The sequence below is a fragment of the Scomber scombrus genome, chromosome 6, assembly GCF_963691925.1.
Source record: "Scomber scombrus chromosome 6, fScoSco1.1, whole genome shotgun sequence".
In the NCBI taxonomy this organism is placed as follows: Eukaryota; Metazoa; Chordata; class Actinopteri; order Scombriformes; family Scombridae; genus Scomber; species Scomber scombrus.
In genome coordinates, this window is record NC_084975.1 from 9567323 (window position 1) to 9589211 (window position 21889).

The 21889-nt window shown below is 38.3% G+C and overlaps 2 protein-coding genes across 4 annotated transcripts in view; one reads left to right on the top strand and one right to left on the bottom strand.

Moving 5' to 3' along the window:
• Positions 1-2984: 2984 nt before the first annotated feature.
• Positions 2985-3601, top strand: LOC133981964 (C-C motif chemokine 4-like). The gene is made up of 3 exons (XM_062420846.1): positions 2985-3080; positions 3166-3292; positions 3493-3601. Exons 1-3 carry the CDS (start codon positions 3017-3019, stop codon positions 3599-3601), a joined length of 300 nt encoding a protein of 99 aa, XP_062276830.1. The 5' UTR covers positions 2985-3016.
• A 3818-nt stretch (positions 3602-7419) lies between these two features.
• LOC133981430 (septin-7-like) overlaps positions 7420-21889 on the bottom strand; it is a 51158-nt gene continuing 36688 nt past the window's right edge. For all 3 annotated transcript variants that reach the window (XM_062420108.1, XM_062420107.1, XM_062420109.1), the window contains exons 7-13: positions 21414-21506; positions 19727-19823; positions 13600-13651; positions 13231-13356; positions 12284-12419; positions 11450-11595; positions 7420-9966 (exon numbers count right to left, since the gene is read on the bottom strand). In XM_062420108.1, the coding sequence (XP_062276092.1) occupies positions 9927-9966; positions 11450-11595; positions 12284-12419; positions 13231-13356; positions 13600-13651; positions 19727-19823; positions 21414-21506 (690 nt within the window). In that variant the 3' untranslated portion in view covers positions 7420-9926. The remainder of the gene's footprint in view (positions 9967-11449; positions 11596-12283; positions 12420-13230; positions 13357-13599; positions 13652-19726; positions 19824-21413; positions 21507-21889) is intronic.

Below are 21889 nucleotides of genomic sequence, written 5' to 3' on the forward strand. Positions count from 1 at the left end.
CAGTTTTATATGATTGCAGCCATCACAAGTTTTGATTAGCTTTCCACTGAGGTGTAGAGATGAGTTTAGTTTTAAGTGTCCCAGTCTCATTCTGCCGGTCAGTCACTCTTGTCTCCTGTTTTTCCCCTGTGGCCTTCCCTCCCCAACCTCTTGTTGAATCTAATAAATACCTTACTCCTATAGCCTTTGCCACTGTGCCTTAATCCTGCTTCATGTTTAAGTTTCGTCTTGTGTATTGCTATGTCAACTTCTACTTGGTTTCTATTTAATCAATTTTTGGCAAGATGATTCACAACTTGATTTCCCTGTATGCCCACATGCGCTACCCCGAAAAACTGTACACTGATATAGACATTGACTGCATAATGTCATAAAGGATATCCTTCCTGCATCTTGAAGAGGTATATATGAGACTAGCCAGGGCTAGTCAGCTAGTCAGCAAAGCAGTGTACACTATAGGTTTGATTTCCTCTATTCATTGCAGGGTTAAGACTGCCATCATTTCAGCTGCATATACAGATGATCTGTAGCTCTGTTGACTCATCTTGACTTTTAACTTTCGAACATAAAATCCACTACTTGTTTTCCCATTCTCTGGATTTTTGTGCCCCATATCTCTCATGTAATAGTGTACACATAAACCTGCAGATTAAGTGGGTTTTTTTGTTTTTTTTTTACTTGAATGAACATGATCCAAAATTAAGAAACCAATTGATGGTTGAGGCAGGGGACATGATGGGACAGTCGGCATTTAAACAGTTTGACTCATAGCCAAAAATAATTTACTTCCAGTTCCTTAGTTATAAGATAAGATGATACAAATATATGTGATATAACATGATATAATTGTGCAAAAAAATCTTTTTGCTCCTTTAATTGCTTGAGCCTTTTTTATACTATAATAAAATCTGCATTGAATAGTTCGAGAAAAAAAAAACTCTATAAATCCTGTTTCTTTGCTTAATTGCGTCCTAGCACTCTTTATTCCACCATGGCACCACCTTAACTTTCTTATACACATACTTTTTCCAATAATTTGTGATGCTCCCTTCATTATGACTTCAACAGTGTTTTCATTTATTTCATTTACTTGCCAAGACATGACCACCTTACAAAACTCACAAAAACTTAATTTCCCCCCAGTCTACTTTACCAAAATTCCATCTCAGGACAAAATCTACAAATATTCATTCCTCCCAAGAAATAACACCAGCTAACACAATAGACACCAAAGTAAGGTCTACAGCTGATCTAGCCCACTGGTGCATCATCGGGTCTTTTGATGTCAGCGGAGCATAATGCCGGAGTCCCACACATACTGTGAAAAGGTGCAGATCTGGGACCAGACTGAGTATAGCAGCCGTGTTGTGTTCAGCTGGCTGATGGATGATTTCATCTGATTCCATATCTGTATAAAAACAGCTTCTCTGTATTCTTCTCTGTATACATACGTGGTCTGTACCTGCTGAACAACATAAAGTGAGGCTGTTTAACAGTATTTAACAGAATAGTAAGGTATCCCAGAATACAGTTGTTCCCAACCCTGGATGTAGCAGCACAAAAAATCCTCAACATAACAGCAGTAACATTAAATTACTTTTGTCTTATCTTTGCATTGTTAGCATTATTTGTCTTGTTGCCTGCCTTGTTTGCACAATTGGCGCCAGAGATACTGTGTACTTATATGGGCAACAAGGAAGGAAGTCAATACTTACAACTTCTGATATAACTGTGAATGCAACACATACTAACACATATCTTTTAATATATAAATATATGTTATATAAAAAGTATTTCTGCGTATTTTGAGTTATGCAAATCAGATGACTGTGAGGAAACTGATGGGTTGCAATTGCATGCAGGAAATGATCTAAATAGGTCAGGGTTGCATTGCTAAATCTGGGTTTGTGTACATATGTGAAAGCAACTGTGATAAGATCTTGTGAACATCATGGTGCCACATTTGCATAAAGGAGGCACTGACTCATGACAAACAAGTAACGTAGTTTACCCTAGAGGAGGCAGAAACCAATATGTAATGGTGTTTGTATTTTTGTGTTGAATCCATCAGCCTTCTGATTTAAGACATTTCTATTCATTCAGAACCTTGACTTTTTATTCCAAAATAGTACATGTATGACTATAGTTCCCTCCCCATCCTCATTTTTATATAGAGGATCAAGATAATAGATAAGATAATCATACACTTGTCAGCAGTTTTAATGTTTTGGCTGATTGGTGTATAAGCCCAAAACTGAGATAATGGCGGTCTTAAAAGTTTTGACACAGGTTATAAAGCAGGGTCCACCTGCAATCTCATAATGTCAGTTAATATCTGCCTTTAGTTGTGCATATTCCTGTACAGATAATGAGGATAGCATAAATCACTTAAGACACACCTGGATTACTGAGGACCCAGTACAATTACTCAATCAGTGGCAATCTAGCCTTGACTGAAAAAATGGCTACAAGTTAAACACATAAACCTCATCAGTTGCAACAAAGACATTGAAATACACATAGTTACTGTGCATTTTCTGGGATGTGAACCAATGAATTTTTGTATGTAAAGACTAAAGTCTGTATCTAGCAATACAAAAAATGTCAAAAAATTATAGCTATGAGAAAACTAAGAACAAAATTCCCCTTAAACTTAAGTTTAATGTAAATATAGACGTGTGTATTCTTCCCCCTCTTCTACTTCAGCTAAAACTTTCCCACGATGGCCTTTCACAGCAAGATGTAAAGATAAATGCAGTGGAACGTTTTCTCCTCTCTGTGGTTGGGGAGATTATTCTAAACTTTACAGTCAAACTTTGGTCTGTCCCTTTAAGTTCCTTCCCCTTACTGTACTAGACAGCATCGTTTGAAAATATATGGGGAGAAATTCAAGTTCCGCAATGTACAGGTTTATAATGGACACAGGGCTTCAGTTACAGACAGTCACAGCAAGGACTTCAGGGCCACCGTAGTACGCAGAAGAAGAACACCTTCATCATCTTTCACTGACAGCATCATGAAGACTATCTGCTCTGTTCTGGGACTGCTGCTGCTCACCGCCTGCTGCTGCTATGCCATGCGTGAGTGATCTGTGTTTGTGCCTCATCAATTTCAGAGTTTGCCCACAGATATGTTTGTAATGACTTTGTTCATTTTCTTTCACAGCTCAATCACTGCAGTTCAACACATCACCTGTAAACTGCTGCTTCAACTTTGCCGTACGCGGTATACCAGTACAGCGTGTATCCTACATCACCAAGAGCCACAGCTCCTGTCTGAAGCCGGCGTTCATGTAAGTGTGTACTACACTCTTTTGCTGTTTTTTTTCTTGTAACTGTTGTTGAAATGATGGCGAGGAAGATGGATTAGGTCTGAACTGCAGACAGACACCATCACAAAATGACGACATCCATAACAATTAATCACACTTTCATTAAAACATGAGCAAAATAAGGTGGATGAACTGAACTTTATCTTTTGTATCTTTTACAGAGTCCACACTATCAAAGGCAGAGAGATGTGCTACAGGCAGACTTTCCAGTGGGCTCTGAACATGTACAATAAACTCCATAACACTGAGGGCAGTGGACAGCAGGCCTGAAGATGATTATTATTACTGTGTAATACTGTATAAATTCAATGCCTGGTTTTGCAGGCTTAAAAGTGTGAAGATGTTGTTTTTTGTATTAAATAAAATAAATTATTACTATATTTTATTGCTGCAGTGTGCTACATTACTTGTGTGTATTTTCTGTAGAGTTGGTATTGAATAGGATTTAGCCAGTACTGTTTTCTTTCTCGCAAGGACAGTACCTCTGCCGGCCATCAATTATTAATAATAAGAAAGCTGCTTTTACTAGTTATATCACCACAGGTCATTAAAAAAAACATTGTCACAACATTAACAAAAATTGTCAGCTGACAACAGACTTGTCATGATGGGAATAGTACAAGTGTTACTAACAGCATTAACGATCACTAGTTAAACCACTTGTACAGAAAAGCCTATGAGATACTTGAGCTCGCAGTTACATTTGAAGGCAGCTACACAGTTTATAGCAATGGCCCTTTAAAGTGAGCCTGTGTAAGTGTTAGAGAATAGCGGCCACTATAGCCAAAAGTGGCAATTATTAAACTGTGACATGTAAAAACAATAGCACAAAAAGAGTCATGAGATCAGAGAAGTTATTATAATATACAGCAATATATCTAAAATTAGTTAACATCACTAACATGTATCACACTATCTAGTCATACCAGACAAAGTAACTGTGGAAACAAAACCCCTTGAGTGTGTTGAACTGAGTAATAATAATAATAAGTTAATAATAAAGTTCTTTTCTGGGGAATGAGCAGGAGACCAGAGTTTTACACCTTTTCCTCCAAAGATCTCATGGGTCTAGTAGGGGCATGTTTAACCAGCATGTCAGAAATATAATTGGTTGCTGATCCGTTTTTTTAAACACTGAAAGTAAAATCTTGAAATTAATTCTAAAATTAAAGGGGAGCCAATGAAACAGGTTGATAAGAGCTCTCAATATTTCATCTTTAAAAACTCCTGTGTGATTTTTGCATTGTGTCTGGGATTATTGTTATGTGGGAAAATTCCTCAAGACCAGGAGTCATCTTTTCATTTAGTATTTGGGTTTACAAACTTGCAATCATAGTGCCTTCCATAAATGTCTTCTCCTTTAAACCTTTCGCACTCATGCAGTACAGTATCATTATTATTATATATATTATATATATATATAAAATATAGTTTGGACATGCCTGTTGTAGAACATTGTTTAGGCAATTATTCTTAATTTGGAAATCATAGGTGTAGTCATTTTTAGTTCCAGTGGACACAAGTGTACTCACTTATGTTGCATTGTGGTTCTAACTAACCACTATCTATCTAATTTGTTGGTTTTTAATTAGAAATAAGATAAAATACTCTACATTTCACCCTAAAATTACTACAATTATTGTAAGATGATACAGTTTTGAATCATCTAACAGATTAGGGACATTGCACAGAAGTGTACTCAGTTTTGTTATACTACAAATGACACAGATTCACCCAGGGACATGATGTAGTCTCTTTCTGTGAGAAGCACATAAGCTACAAGCAGCACTTCTGAAACTATCGCAAGATCTTATTGTGATAAGATCGATGAGGTCGGGTGTCTCTGTGTGACCACAGCATGAAACGAAATGGAATTTACATCAGCAACTCTTCTTATAATTCTATGTTTACCTGATAGCATCATGAGAGGATGCTGGGCTGTGGTGCAATGTCTCAACACACTCATCATGTCTCAACACTGGAAAAGGCCAACACGCCCACCAACAGTTACCAAAAGCAGCTGGGAAAATCACTAAAAGCAATCCTAATCTTGCTTACTTGAAAAGGCTGTGAAATGTTATATTTTCTTGGTTAAGATAACTATAGTTAGCCGAGTATTTAGCATTTAGTGGTTAACATCATTGCAAACATCTTTAGCATGGATACATTTGTGAAGAAGCAGACACACCTAACATGTACTGTATCAGACAAAACCTTTCAGTTTAGACGGAAGAATTAAAGGAAAAATGTTCTTCCTGTCTGCTCCTGCCCATTGCACATGAATGAGCATGACTAAAATGACTGCTGACTTTGCACATCATATCATGGTCAGTTAATCTGCTTTCAAAAAATGTTTCACATGGCTTTTGTGAAGAAAATCCATGTTTTTGTCACAAAAGGGTAAATGAATTGTTTATTAAAAACTGCTAACTTGCTTGATAAGCCTATTTGATCTTTTGTATCTTTTACAGAGTCCACACTATCAAAGGCAGCGAGATGTGCTACAGGCAGACTTTCCAGTGGGCTCTGAACATGTACAATAAACTCCATAACACTTAGGGCAGTGGACAGCAGGCCAAGTTTTATTACCAGCATTAACGATCACTAGTTAAACCACAGAAAGACATGATATTTCATCTTCCTCTTGGACCATCAGTTCACATCATATCAGTAGTATCACAGCTTGGTTCTTGATGGTGGCAAAATAGGAAGTCTCATGACTATGATGAGGCTAAAGGACATTTATTTAAAACACATGACTCACAATAAAATTTGCTGGGGTGAATCTGTAAAGTCCCTACTGTAGGGAGTGGATGAGTGGGTTTATGTTGTATGGGTGAGGTATGGTGAAAGGTAACATTTATATTTAACACTGTACACATTCCCAATAAATAAAATCAAATAAGCTGAATGAAGTGTCACCTGGTTCTTTAAAGTACACATCATCTTCACTACCAGGACTGCCAGCTGTTCACAGTAGTGATTTGTGTGTCGGTGTATGTCTTTACTCCAACTGTCAAAGGCAAAATCTGTGAATAGAACAGCAGATCTGTGTGAGGCCGACTGTGAACCAACAGCAGGTCTCCTAAAACAGCTCCAACAGCTCCATCTGCAGCAATTATAGAGCTCTGTCTGTTTCTGTCTGATTAAATAGCAGCTTTCTATCGTGACACTTTTTTTATGAAGCTCTGAATTGTAAATTGTAAATTGAATGATTCACCTTGTGGACCATTAATGTGTTATATTCTTCATCATTAAAACTATTTCAGATTTTACAATGACTTTCATTGTGTGGACCATCGTTTTTGTACAAACAATCATTTAATTCAATTTAGATTTTATTGTCTAGCAGGAAAAACAGGAGTGCGATAAAAATCATTACCAGCTGTGGGGCTGTTGCTGTGTAGCCACGGCGGCAAACTTAGATATTCTTGTGTTATCAACATTATTGAGTCACTTTGTCTTTTTTCTCCTGCTACATAGTTGTTAGCATTCACTCAAGTCAAAACACATGGACCTGACCTTTCTGACTTTATAGACATCAAGAGCAAAGACTTAGAATTTAAATCATAACCAATAAATAACACATGCAACTAATCAGTGAAAGTAAAATGGGAAACAACCAAACTTTGAAGTTGCCTAGATTACAAGTTATGGTTAAAACTAATTGTAATAGCTCATTTTGTATTCGAACACTTAGACATGTTTTGTTCTTCAGGCTCTGAGCCACATGTGAGCTCTCTTGTGTATGAACTAATATTAAAATGACACAGCTGCCCAACAAATATTTAGCAGCCAAGTGTCCAATTACTTTTGAAGCCCTAAACTTTGGGCACTATGTGTTAAAAGGGCTTCATCTCCCACACAGTAAACATAATCAAATTAAAGCTCTTGGCAATGTGTTATTTACTGAAATAAAACCTGAAAAACAAACAAAAAATAAGTAACAAACTAAATGTTCAAATACTTCCTGTCTAGACTCTGTTTATTGGCAGTGAAATAGTCCTACAGGTTCACTTAACCAGGGGATGAGATGCCAGGGCTCCGCTGGTACGTGTGTTAATAAGAATACTTAAGACACATTGAGGGTTAAAGCGTAACGTTTTCAACTTTAATATTAACCATGTACAGTTAGAGACAGAACACTTGATAAAACAAAGAAGAGAAGCAGAAAACAGTGTACATATATAAAAAAAAGTAAATATTACAAAAAAATTTGACCTAAACTTATATCTATCTTAACTTGGTGTTATTGGAAGGGCGAGTGGTTCACAAGCAAGAAAAATTCAATTCAGTCACTTTTAAAAAAAACAACTTGTCGGACCACAGAATTGCTTTTCTCGGGGAAAATCTAGTATAACGGAGCGGTCCTGAGAAGGTGTAACCATTGGCATAGATATATGTAATATGTATGTGTGAGAGAGTATAAATGCATGGAAATGTATTTACTGATTCTTAAGACATGTTTTACACATTAAGTTCTGCTGTTATTCCTGGCATATAGTATTCTGAAAGCACAAACAAAACAAAATCTCAAGAAAAAAAAAAGGCCACTGAGCAGCCTCCAGTATGTACACAATATATGAACAAATCAATACAGGTAATATTTTCTGTGCTGAAGGTGTAAGGTTTTTGTCCCTTTAGCATGTTGCTTTAAATGCATCATGAAGACTGCAGGCAGTCTGGAAAACTATACTAAAATAACAGATTCATCTATGAGTTATTTAAGAAAAACTAAGGGAAAGGAGTCGTCATTCTTCAACCGCACATATACTATTATCATCATCATCATATGAAAATAAAACATGACAACTCTGGGAAAAGTATATTAAAGGTTCAAACCTTTTGCACAGTGTGCAGCTTTCTGACTCTGCTTTGCTTCCAACCTGGACATATTCAGGAAAGCAGAGGGGTAATGTTTAGTTTTGTGTGGAAGCTTCTATGTGTTATATTTGACAGTGAAGTCAGAGATAAAGCTATGGCAGACTTCTCTGAAAAGTTTGATTTTTGTAGAAGCCAGGGAGGAAAGAAGGTTAAAGAAGTCGTTCTGCTTTTTAATTGTCCACTTTGGTCATTGCAGCCAAAGAGAAAATATCACAAAAATCTGGACATCAGGGTTCAAGGTCTTTTACAACACCCATCACTTCACACGTCACAATATAAAACATCTTTGCAAATCATTGAAACCTGTAAAGTTGTAGACACTGATGAGGCTTTTGCATATTGTCCTCTACTCAAACAGGAAACGCACACATTGCGATGACAATATTCTGGCTGCTGTTACGCTCAGTTCTTATCTCATTTCTTCTGTCCAAGCAGTTTAAATCAGACTGTATCCATGACCTCAAACACAGCATTTACCATAACACACCTGCTCTTACACACACCTGCTTCTGCACTCTTAGTCCTTTCTACAGGCCCGGTCACACCAGCATTTAAAATGGTGAAAGTTTTCTAACAAAATCAATTCCGTTGATTGAAATCTCCCAATAGCAGCTTGACAGTGCTGAACTTTTATGGAACAGAAATGGAGAAAGTTAGCGTAGCTTATTAGCTATGTTGCACTTTATTGAACCTCCTATGTCAGAGTAAAAACTGTTCCACAAAAAAGGAATGTCTGCTGACTTTAATGAGACAGAAGTTGATGGTACTAATACATCTTTTAAAAAACGGTGTAAACTTACTGTTCTCTTAGTGACCAAGCCATTAAGTTTGCTAACTGACAGTTAGCAAGCTTGCTAGCTTGGAGAGCCCCCCCCTTTCAATAACTCTTAAATGAAATGTACAATTCTGGGTAAACCAACAGTATAGAGAAAATAGAAGCTCAAAAAAGTGTTAGCATGTTCCTGGCTTGCTAGTGTGTTAGCGGTTAGCTCACCAGCTACAGAAGTTTACTGGCTAAACCAAACCAAATATGTCACAAAGTCAGGGTTTCTGGTGTGCCCAGGCCTTAATCCTACCTGACTTATCCCCATATCATCTCTCCTCAGCTGCAACTGATACCGTTATACCTTCAATCACATCTCTCCTCTCCTAACACACACTCTTAATGAGGTCTTTATGACTTATGAGTGGTATAGTGTGCGCACACTTGTGTTAAATGTTTGAGAACGATAAATGAAAGAGTGTAGAAGAAGGGATCTATCTGCAGATCTATGAATATCTAGAGAACACACACAGATACTACTACATGTGTACAAATGGCTATGCATGGTCCCTGCCATGTGTTAACTCGTAGCTCAGAGGAACTCAAGGGTTTCTCCTCTTTGTCAGGGGGAAAATAGGAAAATAGAATTTCACAAACACATGCATTCCCCCGGGAAAATGAAAACGGCCTCGGCAGATACAGTAATAACCCTGCAGAGAGACGAGCATGTGGGCTGCTGTGGTCAGTTGCTTATGTGTGTGTGTGTGTGTGTGTATGTGTGTGTGTGTGTGTGTGTGTGTGTGTGTGTGTTGTGGATGTGAAATGTAACACAGAGGAATGTTATGCTATGTCTGGTTTATTTGTGTGTTCTGAGGGCCACAGTTGATGTGAACTTCAGAGAGGGATGAAGAACAAAAAAAAAAGATTGAGAACAGGTCACGTCTCTCCTCAAAAGATTTTGCCTTTCTTCTTGTTCTTTTCCATCGTCCTGTGTGAGAAACAACAAAACAAGAACAAAGACATTTAATGAGAAAATGACGTCACTATTGTCGACTTTGACACCAAAAAGACATTATGATAGTGTGTGTCAAACTCTTATTTTAATATATGTGAAGAATAGACAGATCTTTAATAAATGCCTCCTGACTGTGAAAAAATGTCTAGTAAAATGTGCCACCGCCCTCTACTTATTTACTATACGTCAGTAAGTTTTTCATGTTCTCTTTCCACTTCCTCTCATTTTATTATAGCTCTCAGTTTGAAATAAAACACAGAGAAACATTTTTCTAGGATGGACCTTAAAATCTAGATTACATGTCTTCACTGTGTGTAAATAAATGTGGTTATATCTGTCAAGCATATCTTATCTACAGTATTTAAAATGGAAATTGGTTGAATACTCAGGTTAGCTTTTTTTCTCCCTCCCATGCTTTGTTCAGCACATTGCTAATACAAAAAAGCAGTGCACAGAAACTCCAAACTATAAATATCAGATACTCGTTTACATTCCACAGCTGGATTCAAGTACACGCTGCTTGTATGCTGTTTTTCTTTTTTTTTTGTTCCTTGTGTATAGTCTAGACATAATTTTCATTCTGTACATTCATTCACTGTGCTTGTTTAATGGCTTCTGTTCATCTTGTACATCACAGTCACATCCCTTCTGCTACGGCTATTTGTATTGATGCACACTTGCAGCTGTTTGCATCATCTGGTCTGATGCTAAACTGTGTTTTTGTTGAACTGGGACTTATGGTAGTGAGTGCAATGATAATAATAAAGTTTAATCTCATCTGAAACAGTAACATGCCTTTTCCAGAAACAACATCCCTTCTCTACTCTGTGCTGAAACAGAATAAGATGGACGGTGGCAGGTGTTTCAGAGAGTAGCCACATTAATGTAAGGTATAGGAGAAATGCCCCTTTAAAAAAAGATTGTGAGTTGCTTTAATGCCTTAACTCCATTTCAAACACAAGCAGAGATTTATCATTTGAATAAATGTCCCATTATAATGCATCTATTGGTTACAGCTACAGTCAGGATATTATGATGCTTCAGCTACTATTAATATTCTGTCAAAAGATGAACTCCACCTCTGTAGAACTGTGTTTTGTGGTATTTCAAATACTTGAGATAAGATGTAAATGATGGCATCTTTTAATAGATTCACATGTGTGCGTTAGCTCTGCTATATTAACTGTATGTTTCACATGAGACTTTGTGTTTGACATGAAGTCTGATGAACATTTTGTTGCTATTCATAGTGGCGACCAGTAGAGGTCAGTCAAGGGCACAGACAGTGTTACAGCTGTGTTGCAACATTAAGTTAGTGTCAATTTTGGAAAATTCATGCCAAAGGTCTGTAGGTCTTTTTATCAACTGAACAAATTAACCATTTTTGCCAAATGAACAGGCAGCATACTAGACAGCTGTTTAAGTGTGTGTGTGTGTGTGTGTGTGTGTTACTGACTTGCAGGCGTCCAGTTTCTGCTGCTCCAGGATTCTTTGCTGAGCCTCCCAGTTGGCCTTCTCGTCTTCATACACTCGTCTCTTCTCCTCCAGCTCTTTGTACTGCGCCTCCAGGTTCCTTTTCATCTGTTCGTGGCGTCGCTCCAGCTGAGGGTCCAAACAGTGTACAGAGTCAGTCTCAGATATATAGACAGATAACATTGTAATAATGGTATAAATGCTGCAAAACATCGGGTAGGCTGATTTCTGCTACTGTTTAGACCACTTTACAGATGGTGGGAGACCATCTCTAATTTCAGTATTTAAAGTTGATAAAACTGCTGAGTTTAATGTTTAATTCCATAACCCAAGGTGGATATTGATTACTTGATTGATTAATTTAAATGACCTAATCTTAATTAAACTAAGAGAAAAAAATGGTTGAATTTAACCATTTTATTTTGAATTGAACTACCATTGCACTCATTCTCTCACTTCATGCCGTTTCTGTTGTTGCGTCACACACACACACACACACACACACACACACACACACACACACACACACACACACACACACACACACACACACACACACACACACACACACACACACACACACACACACACACACACACACACACACACACACACACACACACACACACAGGGACATTACATAGACTTACATTAATTTTCTGGAGACTTACCCTAACCTCAACTACTGACCCAAAAACCTGCCTTTTCCCATTTGAGGAAACAGCTTTAGACCCCAATTGCATAAGCCGTCCCAAATGAACTGACTCTAAATCTTTTTTCCCCCAAAAATGACAGCACACACACACACCAAACCCACCTCAGCCTCTGAGTCCTTCAGTTTCTGTTTCTTTTCTTTAACCTTCATTTCGAAGACCTGCTCCATCTCTGCTTCCATCTTCTTCATTTTCATCACGTGTTCCCTCCGCTCCTCCTCCATCTGTGCCAGGGGACTCCTGTAGACCATGAAAAAGATGGAGGTTAAGAGTCGATGTCACTGACCAAGGATGCATCCCTGCCTCCTTGCCTCCCCTTTAAGTCAACGCATTGAACTCTGCTGTCATTGAGGGAGAGTTCACCCTTTTAAAGTTTAAAGTTAGTTTAAAAAAATTAAATTTGCCTAAAGCTTGAGTTTTTGGCTCAGGCTGCCTGATCATATTCTGTGTTGATTGGGTCTCAGCGCCTCAATATAGTCTTGGATCTTAGGTTAGGTTCATGTTCAAATTGAGGTTAGTACCAGGCAGGTTCAGTGGGGTCTGAGAGGTGCAAATCCAGAATAGGGGAACAGGTCTCAGTTTTAGGCCCATGCACTCTACATTAAAGATGTTCCACAGTTAGGGAGTGCGGGAAAGTTACTGAATGAGTTCAAAGGTTCATGTGATGGACCAAAAACACTAAACCAAATTTCTGTTCTAAAAGCTGATCCAACCGAATTAGAAAGCTTTGAGGCTTTCTCAACTTTGTTTAAACCCTTTTAATTCTTGTTCCCTGCCAGTGAAGAGGAACATTTGTTTGATAGTTTGCAGGAGCTCCAAAAAACTGTATATGGTAACAAACAAGACAAGCTAGTGGAAACCTGCTACCAAAAGTGTAACAATGGCGGACATTTCTGAGTGTTCTAAGAGAGAAACTATTCTTTCAGATATCTGACTTTAACTGTCACTCTTATAACTGTCGTTATAAGTTTGTTATTAATAATGTACTTTTGATGTAGTAGGTGGGGGGTTGAGTCTATAATATTGGTGAAAAAAAGTGAGTGAATCCTACTTGGTGAGCTGTCCCTTGGTCTTGGAGGTATCCACTCCGTTACATGTGACGGCAGCAAGTTTCTTACTGCGGTAATTCTCGTAGTGGACGTTGTTGGTGACATCTTTAAGGTCTTGCATATGGGTCCTGTGGGATGGGAGGAAAAGGACGAAATAAATCAATGATGGTAAATCCAGGAAACTTGATGAAAAGAATTTCATATGAAAAACTTACTATACTAACTATACTAATCAGTATCTGAGAAAATATAATGTATTCACTTTAAACCAATGAGGTCACACGTAAGACATTTATTAGCCTCTAGTAGCCTCTCTGGTTTCAATTTGACAGAAATAAAAACAGTGTGTTGCTCATAACACTCTGTCTTACCTAATGAGCATGTTGCGTAGGACGGTGAAGTCACAGTGTTCCCCATTCTCCACTGAAACACACAGCGAGAGACACACAAATATCAGAATTACTACTCACTTCTTCAGCATAATAATCAGAATTATCATTATCTGGACTCAAGGGAAACTGAACTAGAAATACACTGCAGTCAGGAATATCTGAGCCTCTATAGATACACTGTGTATGCGCCAGATGTTTGCACATATAAGCATCTTAAAGGTGCCAAATAATTGCAATGAAGTTTAGGTAAATGACTGTAAACATTTGTGGTTTATCTCTGGCTATGAATTCAGATACAGAGGCAGTCCCAGCAGAAACACATGTGTTATTGTGCTTTTGGTGAGTAAGATCAACACAGATATAGTGTGTGTTATTTACGTTAAAAAAATATATCAGTGATACAGAAACATAAGCAAAACATCACAGATTGAATTAGTTATGGCGAATTTTTTTGTAAAAACACAAACATAGTACAGAATGTAAGATTCATTCATTCTTTGGTTACAGAGGGAGGGGTACAATGACAGTGAGGTATTTTCAGGTGTATAAGGGGCGTAGCACAGTAGCAGTAGTGCAGTGGTATATAAACAGAAAACAAAGGGCAGAGAAACATCAGGCCATGATCACATAGGGTGTGATTTCAGTGTGAAAGTATTTATTTTCATCATTTTCACTTGATTTGGTAGTAGGTTGTGCCTGATAGAAACTTTGCACCTCTCCTTTTCAGCTGACTAACAGTAAATTTAGGCTCCTTAAGGGACCAGTGTGTAGGATTTAGTGCCATCTAGTGATGATGTTGCATATTGCAACCAACTGAATCCCTCCCCACTCCCACCTCCAAGCATGTGGCTAGAATGGCCACAAAACTTGCTAAAAACACAAAAGGCCCTCTCTAGAGCCAGTGTGGAAACATGGCAGCTGTATGGAAGAGGATCTGCTCCCTACGCAGATACAAAGGGCTCATTGTAAGGTAACAAAGACACAAAGATCATTATTATTATCATCATCAGGTCATTATACACTAATTAAAACATACTAATAAATATTATTATCCATCTCTGCCAAGTCCGTTCTGCTTGAGGCCACTAAATTCTGCTCGCTGCAATTCCCAGTGAAGTTTAGTGTTTCGGAGTATACTGATGTCATTTTCTACAATAAAGTTTATTGTAAAATATTATGCCGCCATTACATAGCTTTGAGTGTTTGATACACATTTGAGGGAGCACTGCAAAAAAAATGTGTTCATGTAAATATTCTGTATTATTCTGTTATGGGCCAATATATCTATATGAGTATTTTTTTAAATTAATATTGGTATCTGCCCCAAAAATTCTGTATTGGTCAGGCCCTAATAATTATCTGTGGGTTCATCACTAGTAGAGCTCTGGTATATTCTTAATAATACAAAACAAAAAAAAGTAGAGAAAAATAAAAGAAGTAGCCAGACTGATTTGCGGAAACAAAGAGTTTGCTTCTCCTCAGTATAGTTGATTTTTTGCAGCTTACATGCAAGTCATTTGTACATGAACTACAGCATTTAGCCATGGTGCTGGTTCACTACACAGCAGTGACATCTGACATCCTGCTCAGTGTTAATGCTGATGCTCAGAGCTGAGTTTGATACTTTAGCACAATACCTATCTGATCACAGGCCTTCAGTGTTGGACCACACAGATGCCACACAGTTAGAACAAACACGAGTTCTTGGTCAGACAGTAGTAAACAAAGCTGGTCTTATTTCAACTTGGGACAGTTAGATGATTGTGAGTTTTCATCTGAACAACACAGACATGGTTAAACGATCAGATGGGATTCTGGAAAAGGACTGCAGATAAACTGCTGCTGAGGGTGTATGTGGTGGTGTACGATCTCCAGCCTCTTCTTCATCAAATACGCCGCTCCGTTATCGTTAACCTCCACCCCACTGGCAGTCATCATCAGGGGAGCAAATAAGGAGGACACCTTACCATTGATGAAACTTAAGAAGTCCCACCCCTTGTCCTCCAGAGCCAGCCATTGACCTCCTGTCTCTTCTAGAGGAGGGAACTCTGACGGAGGGGAGGGGTACGGTTTTTCGGTTACTGTCTGCACCCAGCGAGGGCTAAATCTGGGTCTGGAGCAGCTGGGTTTTTTTATGGCTCAGACTTGGCCTGGTTCGGACCCAGAATCGGTCCATGTTTGGCCCAGATTCAGCCCAGATCAACACCATAACCTTCATGTGTCCAAGCTGGTTGGCTACAGAGCGCAGGGCTTGCAGAGGGAGTGTGGCGGTTGGAGGGAGGGGGGTTATATGAGGAGCTATGCATGACCAGCCAGGGGCGCAAATCTCAATGAGGGCAAAAGTCGAGGAGCTAAGTGGGGTCAAGGGTCATAGGGGGGAAAAAAGGGTTGTAACTAATAGTAAACAGATCTTATTTGTTTAAATGGCAGAAAATACCTGATGCAACTGGTTTGTTTAATCCATGTCTACTTCGTTTTTTTACTTGTCAATCAGTGAGATATTTATTGAACATTGTCTCAGTCCATCAGGTGTTTTGAGCCTGAGTGTTTTATATACTAAGCAGTGTTTATTTAGCCCATGATGATGAACTGCATTGATTTAATGAGTTAAGAGCACCTAGCAGTTTATTTAAAACATGCATAACTTTGTGCAAATCTAAATGTCTCTATACTAAAAGTCTTACATTCAAATCCAAGTATACTAATGAGTGAGAATTCATGAAAACAAGCCACATTTTACATTGATGATTCGCTACATGCCCTTTTGGTAAAAAACTACCTCACCATTAACTGCTCATGAACCTATAAGCAATGCGTTAGGATGGTGGATCCCAGTCCTTGGTCCAGTGATACTAAGAAGCCTGCACACCGCTTGCGCCCCGCTCCTACGCTACCTGATTCAACGCTAGCAAAACATAGCCAGCTGAATCATGTGGTGAAAGCGGGGCTGAAATGAAACGGTACGACAGTTTTGGGATACCATGGGAGCAAAGAAGGGAACCACAGCGTTAGAGTGATATTTCTATTGCAGCTGCAGCTTCAGCACCAAAAAGCCTCTAGTTTTCTCCATGACTATTCACAGCATCAGACCCGGGCTAATACAACGGAAATAGCTCAGAAAAAACTACTTCTAGATATGCAAGAGATGAAAACATCTAATTGTCTAAATTGTATCAAAGAGAATAAAGACACCAAAATTCATAATGCTTGTGTCCCTGGTAGGTAATCGGCTCTTTTGATCATTGCTTACACTTTAATATGAAAAATGTGGCTAATAATAGGAGGGGCAGAGACTGTTCAAATACTGTTTAATGTTGAAGAAAAATTGCTTATGAAGCAAATAATTGGTTGACGGTTGGTTTGTTTTTTGTCTATTGAGTGTGGAAAAGAACATTTGTTGGAGCTCACAAAAATTATTAAATTATACATAATAACAAGCAAATTCTGATAAATTCTTCCAAGAGATTGTTAAGAGTTACACCAAATTATACTATAGAGATGTTAAGTATTTGCAGATTTGTGTTTCACCAATAAATACATTATCTGTTTGAATAAGAGGACAATGTGTGACAGTAAACATTGACAAAAAAACCCCCAAAACCCTGAAATCACATTATTGTGAAAGGATGGAAGTTGTTTTAAGTGTCCAGGTTTCCAGAGGCAAAAGTCTTTGATGGACACAAAACTCTCAAAATGTTTTTTAAAAAATGAGCAAGAAAATATCTGTTTCTATTTTCTGGGTCAATTTTGGATAAATCTGAAATCTTTAGCACCCTGTTTTGTTTCCAACTGCAAAGACAAAGTGTTCTGAATTTTCTGTGGATCTTGGATTGACTTGGACTAGCTTCTTCTCCCAAAAAGACAGAAAAAAATGGATGGGATGAATTAATCTGTTTCTATGCTGGAGATCATTAAGGATTCAAAGTTTGTAAAGGCAGGGAAAATAGAGGAAAAAATAATCCCAAAACCATATAACTACTGGCTATTTTACAACACTATTCACCATATAAAGCTGTATGCTAAGTGTTAGCAAAGAGCTCTGGGGCCAACAAACTACCGGGAACACGAACACACGCCTATGTTCTTGTTTGTTTTTTCAGGATTTGAAAATGTTACAATCAGTATTGAACCCAAGTCTGATTCGAGCATTGGTTTGACCATCAGCCTAATGATGAGACAGCACAGCAACAGAAAAGTGGAGAGGAAAGGAGTGATGGAGAGATGGAGGATTGGGCGACCTGAGGGAGGAGTTGGGTGAGAAAATGAGGTTGAAATAAAGTGAATGATGATTTTTGTTTACCAAAAATGCCCTCTGTCAGTCATGGAAAAGAATAGACAAAGAAAAAAGGAAAAAAAAGAGAGAAAAGAAAGAATGAAAAAGTGAAAGACTGATAAACGGTCAACCACAGAGCAACAAAGTTCAATTATTTATTTATTTATTTTTTTTAAATATAAATATTATATCATCTTTCTGAGGACTTTTAAACAAATGAAAACTTAGTGGAAAACCAACACACCAGTAAGAGCAACAACACTTGGCTAATGGTGAAAGGTGACTTGCTGCTATGTTTCAACAACATATCCAAAAATGCACCAAATGTCTATTCTCCTTTTCCAGAATCCCTGTCAGGGTCAACACCAACACTACCAACAAGACATGTGCATTTAAGTTTGTACTCTGGGGGAAGAAGGGTGGGTGTGTACATTAACCACGTATTAACTGCCAGATAACTTCACACTTGTCGAAATGTAATAACATCTTTAGCAACCATTTATTTAGTGTTTCCAAAGACAAAGAAAAAAAAAAAAAAGTATGTTCTTGCTTCTTGTTGGGAACACATATAGTGTTCTCAAAGACTGAGGACACAACCGGCTGCCAGTCACTGTGAAGTGAACCTTGAAAACCATCCTGGGTGATGCCCACTGAGACTCAAAGCCTCAGGAATTCAGGGACAAAACATGGAGAAGTTTAAAAAAGGTCCAACTTTGTGAAAACATCCACTGGTGGGTGGAAGTGACAACTAGTTTTGCTTGTTTTGATTCCTTTTGGAAGTTTTCTGTTCAACTCCACAACATAAAATACCTTAAACAAGATATTATGAGGTCAAAAGCTTCTAAATGATCTATGATATAACTCCAACAACCCTTTTTTGACTTTAATAAGAATCAAAATACATGAAAACACATCTCTCAAAAAAATGTACTACTGGTATGTGTGCTAGCATAGTGGCAATATTAACATAACTTAATGTAACGTGTTGAATGAAATCCCAGTGACCATCCCTTTCCATGAAGACAGCCTAAACCAGAAGAGTTACTATTGCAATAACAAGGACATGATCCCTCACTGGCTTCGCAGCGAACACTTCCAAGTATTGTTTGATGGGGCCCAACACAGCGTGAGTGGTTTATCCTTTGTGACCAAATTGGATGAGTGATTGAAGACTGTTTTTAATTCGATACAACTAGATGCATTAATATTTACCGTGGCCTATAAACTAAGATCTTTAGTGGAATATGTCAAATGCAGAAGAGTAAATATTTCTATATAAAAGTTGGCTTTGGTCTTTGCCATAAAGTTTTGTCCAACTTAACAATACTGACATAACTAAAATCCAACTAAAACTTATATCAATTTAGGACAAATCCTACAAAGTTCAACATTTTGTGCCATGGTTGTAATGAGTTACTATTTGTTTATTAACAAATTACATTTTGACAAGCCAGTCCCTTTATTACCTGGTAGTTAATACATCCAGTGGAGACAGGGAGTTGTTGTGGAGAACATGCACGGTGTTCCACACTCTCAGGATTATCATGCTTCATTCATTACGATTAGGTTACTACTAGACATTCTCAATCACATCGACCTACAAACACCAACATGCCCCAGTCTCTCTCTTACACCTGTCATTGTCTGCTTGAGGTGCAATGACACACAGTGTATCATGTCTTGCTTGAAAACTGTCAATGCTTAAATTTTGTGTCTCATAAACCTTCAGAGTGCTCACATCTTTATGCTGGTTTATTTTCTAGGCCTTTGCCACTTGGCCACAAGATGGAAGCCGTGTCCTTCCTTTCTGGCAGTGGAACTGAGTGAACCTACCTTCTGCCACGCCCCATGGATACTGACGACCTCTGACCTTCTTCCCGTTCACCTCGATTACCACATTGCTGCCGACCACTGCCAGTGGCATCTTCTCCTGGAGGGGATAGACAAACGCAACTGTCTTTGACTGCAAAACAACCTTCCAGCTCTCTCTGGATGGAGTTTGTAATGCTTTGATTGGCTGCTTCCTTTGGCCAATGACCACTCATGCCTGTTGGTATGTTTAGTATTTAACATCAAATCTTCTTTATTAAGTGTGATGGACTACAGTGTGAGTTGTCTTATGCTAAAATGTACATGTTATTATTGTTATTACATATTATACTTAATCCCTAGCTATAAAACAACATGACATATCAAAATTCATATGCACGTCTTCACAAAATAGGAGCTAATAGATGGTTGCTGACTACTTAGTGAACTATTGTAGCTAGTAGGTTAATGGCTAACATGCTAGGTGGCTGGGAACATGCTAACGCTTGTCAGTCACAATAGCCGTTTACTCAAAACTTGCATTTTGTTCTAATGATTGTATTTCATTTCACTTGAAGGCATACTATGTGGGGTTTTCTTAAAAAACAATGTATAGACTCATTCAAAAATAATCCCTCTTGATCATCACTTATGACCCACTAGAGGTGTGTGGGGTCTATGTATCTACAGAGACTTAACTCTGCCTGTATTTTCTTATTTTTTCTTATTATTTTGCTGCATTTGGGGCGTTTCTGGGCATCAGCCTTTGGGCAGTGGGTGTGTAGCACCCAGCCAATAAGAGTGTGCAGGTTGTGAGGCAGCGACCAAGTTACACTGCTGTCGCTGTGTCTCTCCTCTGTTTACTGTGTCACGGATGTATAAAGATAACACACACACATAATTACAGCATAGAGGGCACAGTGGACAAGATGAAGCTGTGCATTCACACCAAATCTGGCAATGCAGCAACTTCCCGCAGAGCTGTATGGAGATGTGGACATGTTTTTTTGTGCCTTAGAACATAACTGCTGTGAAACAATCAAAAAATATGGTTTTATTTATCTATTTTTTTATTTATTTAATCACTACTTTGTTATCACTTTCTTCTCTCTTCATTCACTCTCTAGCTTGTCAGACCACCGCTGCTCTCTCTCTCTCTCTCTTGCGCTTTGGTGTCATAGAACCGGAGAGGAGGGGCCAACTTTATCTGGTGTGTTTACAAACAGCAACCCACAAATCCTGCATAGTACACCTTTAAAAAAGAGTTAGTGAAGGGACAAAAGCCCTCTAAACTAGCAAGCTTGTTAGCTTAGTTGCTGATGCGAAAAGTCATATTCCTCTTTTGTGGAACAGTTTATACTCCGATAGAGGAGGGCTAAAAAGGTAACAAGTATTGCTATTGTATTGAAATGAATTGATTTTGCTTCGAAATGTTCCCATTTTAAATGCAGTTACTGTGGCAGAGTTACATGGATGACAATCACCACGGAAAGATATTCGATGAATGTGTCTATAAAGCAATTATCTGTTACGCAACCATCTTGCCAGGCATGGAGAAAAGGGACAGATGCAGCTGCGAGGGTTGGATACTGACAACAGGACAGTCCGACCTTTGGCATTTTGGTACTCTATTTATTCGTCTTCCTGCTGAGATCAATCAGAGGCTTTTAAATCTAATTTGAAATTTCAAACTAGAATGTGAGTTTAATACCTTGATCTTTCGGATGAGCTTGTTGTCCTCGTCATCCTCTGTGTCTGGGAATTCATAAATTTTGATTTTGTGCTCCTGTATCTCTTTCATTATCTGTGGAAGGGAAACATAGATCAAAACAAAGGACACACACACACACACACACACACACACACACACACACACACACACACACACACACACACACACACACACACACACACACACACACACACACACACACACACACACACACACACACACACACACACACACACACGGCTTGCATACATACATAGGTAGCTTGAACACAATTTCAATTTCTCTAGTATGTGGTTTACGATTCTTTTACACTTAAAGGAACAGTTCAGCACTTTCTGTGATTGATACTCACAGCTATGTGTTAAGTCCAAAGCTGGAGGTGATTAGCCTAGCTTAGCATAAAGACTGAAAGCAGGGGAAACTACAGCTAAAACATTGCATCTTGTTTGTTTAAT

Bases quoted from the DNA above. Each gene is read 5' to 3' on its own strand.
- LOC133981964 (XM_062420846.1), top strand. From the start codon at position 3,017: ATGAAGACTATCTGCTCTGTTCTGGGACTGCTGCTGCTCACCGCCTGC. The intron at 3,081-3,165 runs GTGAGTGATCTG...TTTCTTTCACAG, and splicing joins CTGCTGCTGCTATGCCATGC to CTCAATCACTGCAGTTCAAC. The intron at 3,293-3,492 runs GTAAGTGTGTAC...TATCTTTTACAG, and splicing joins TGTCTGAAGCCGGCGTTCAT to AGTCCACACTATCAAAGGCA.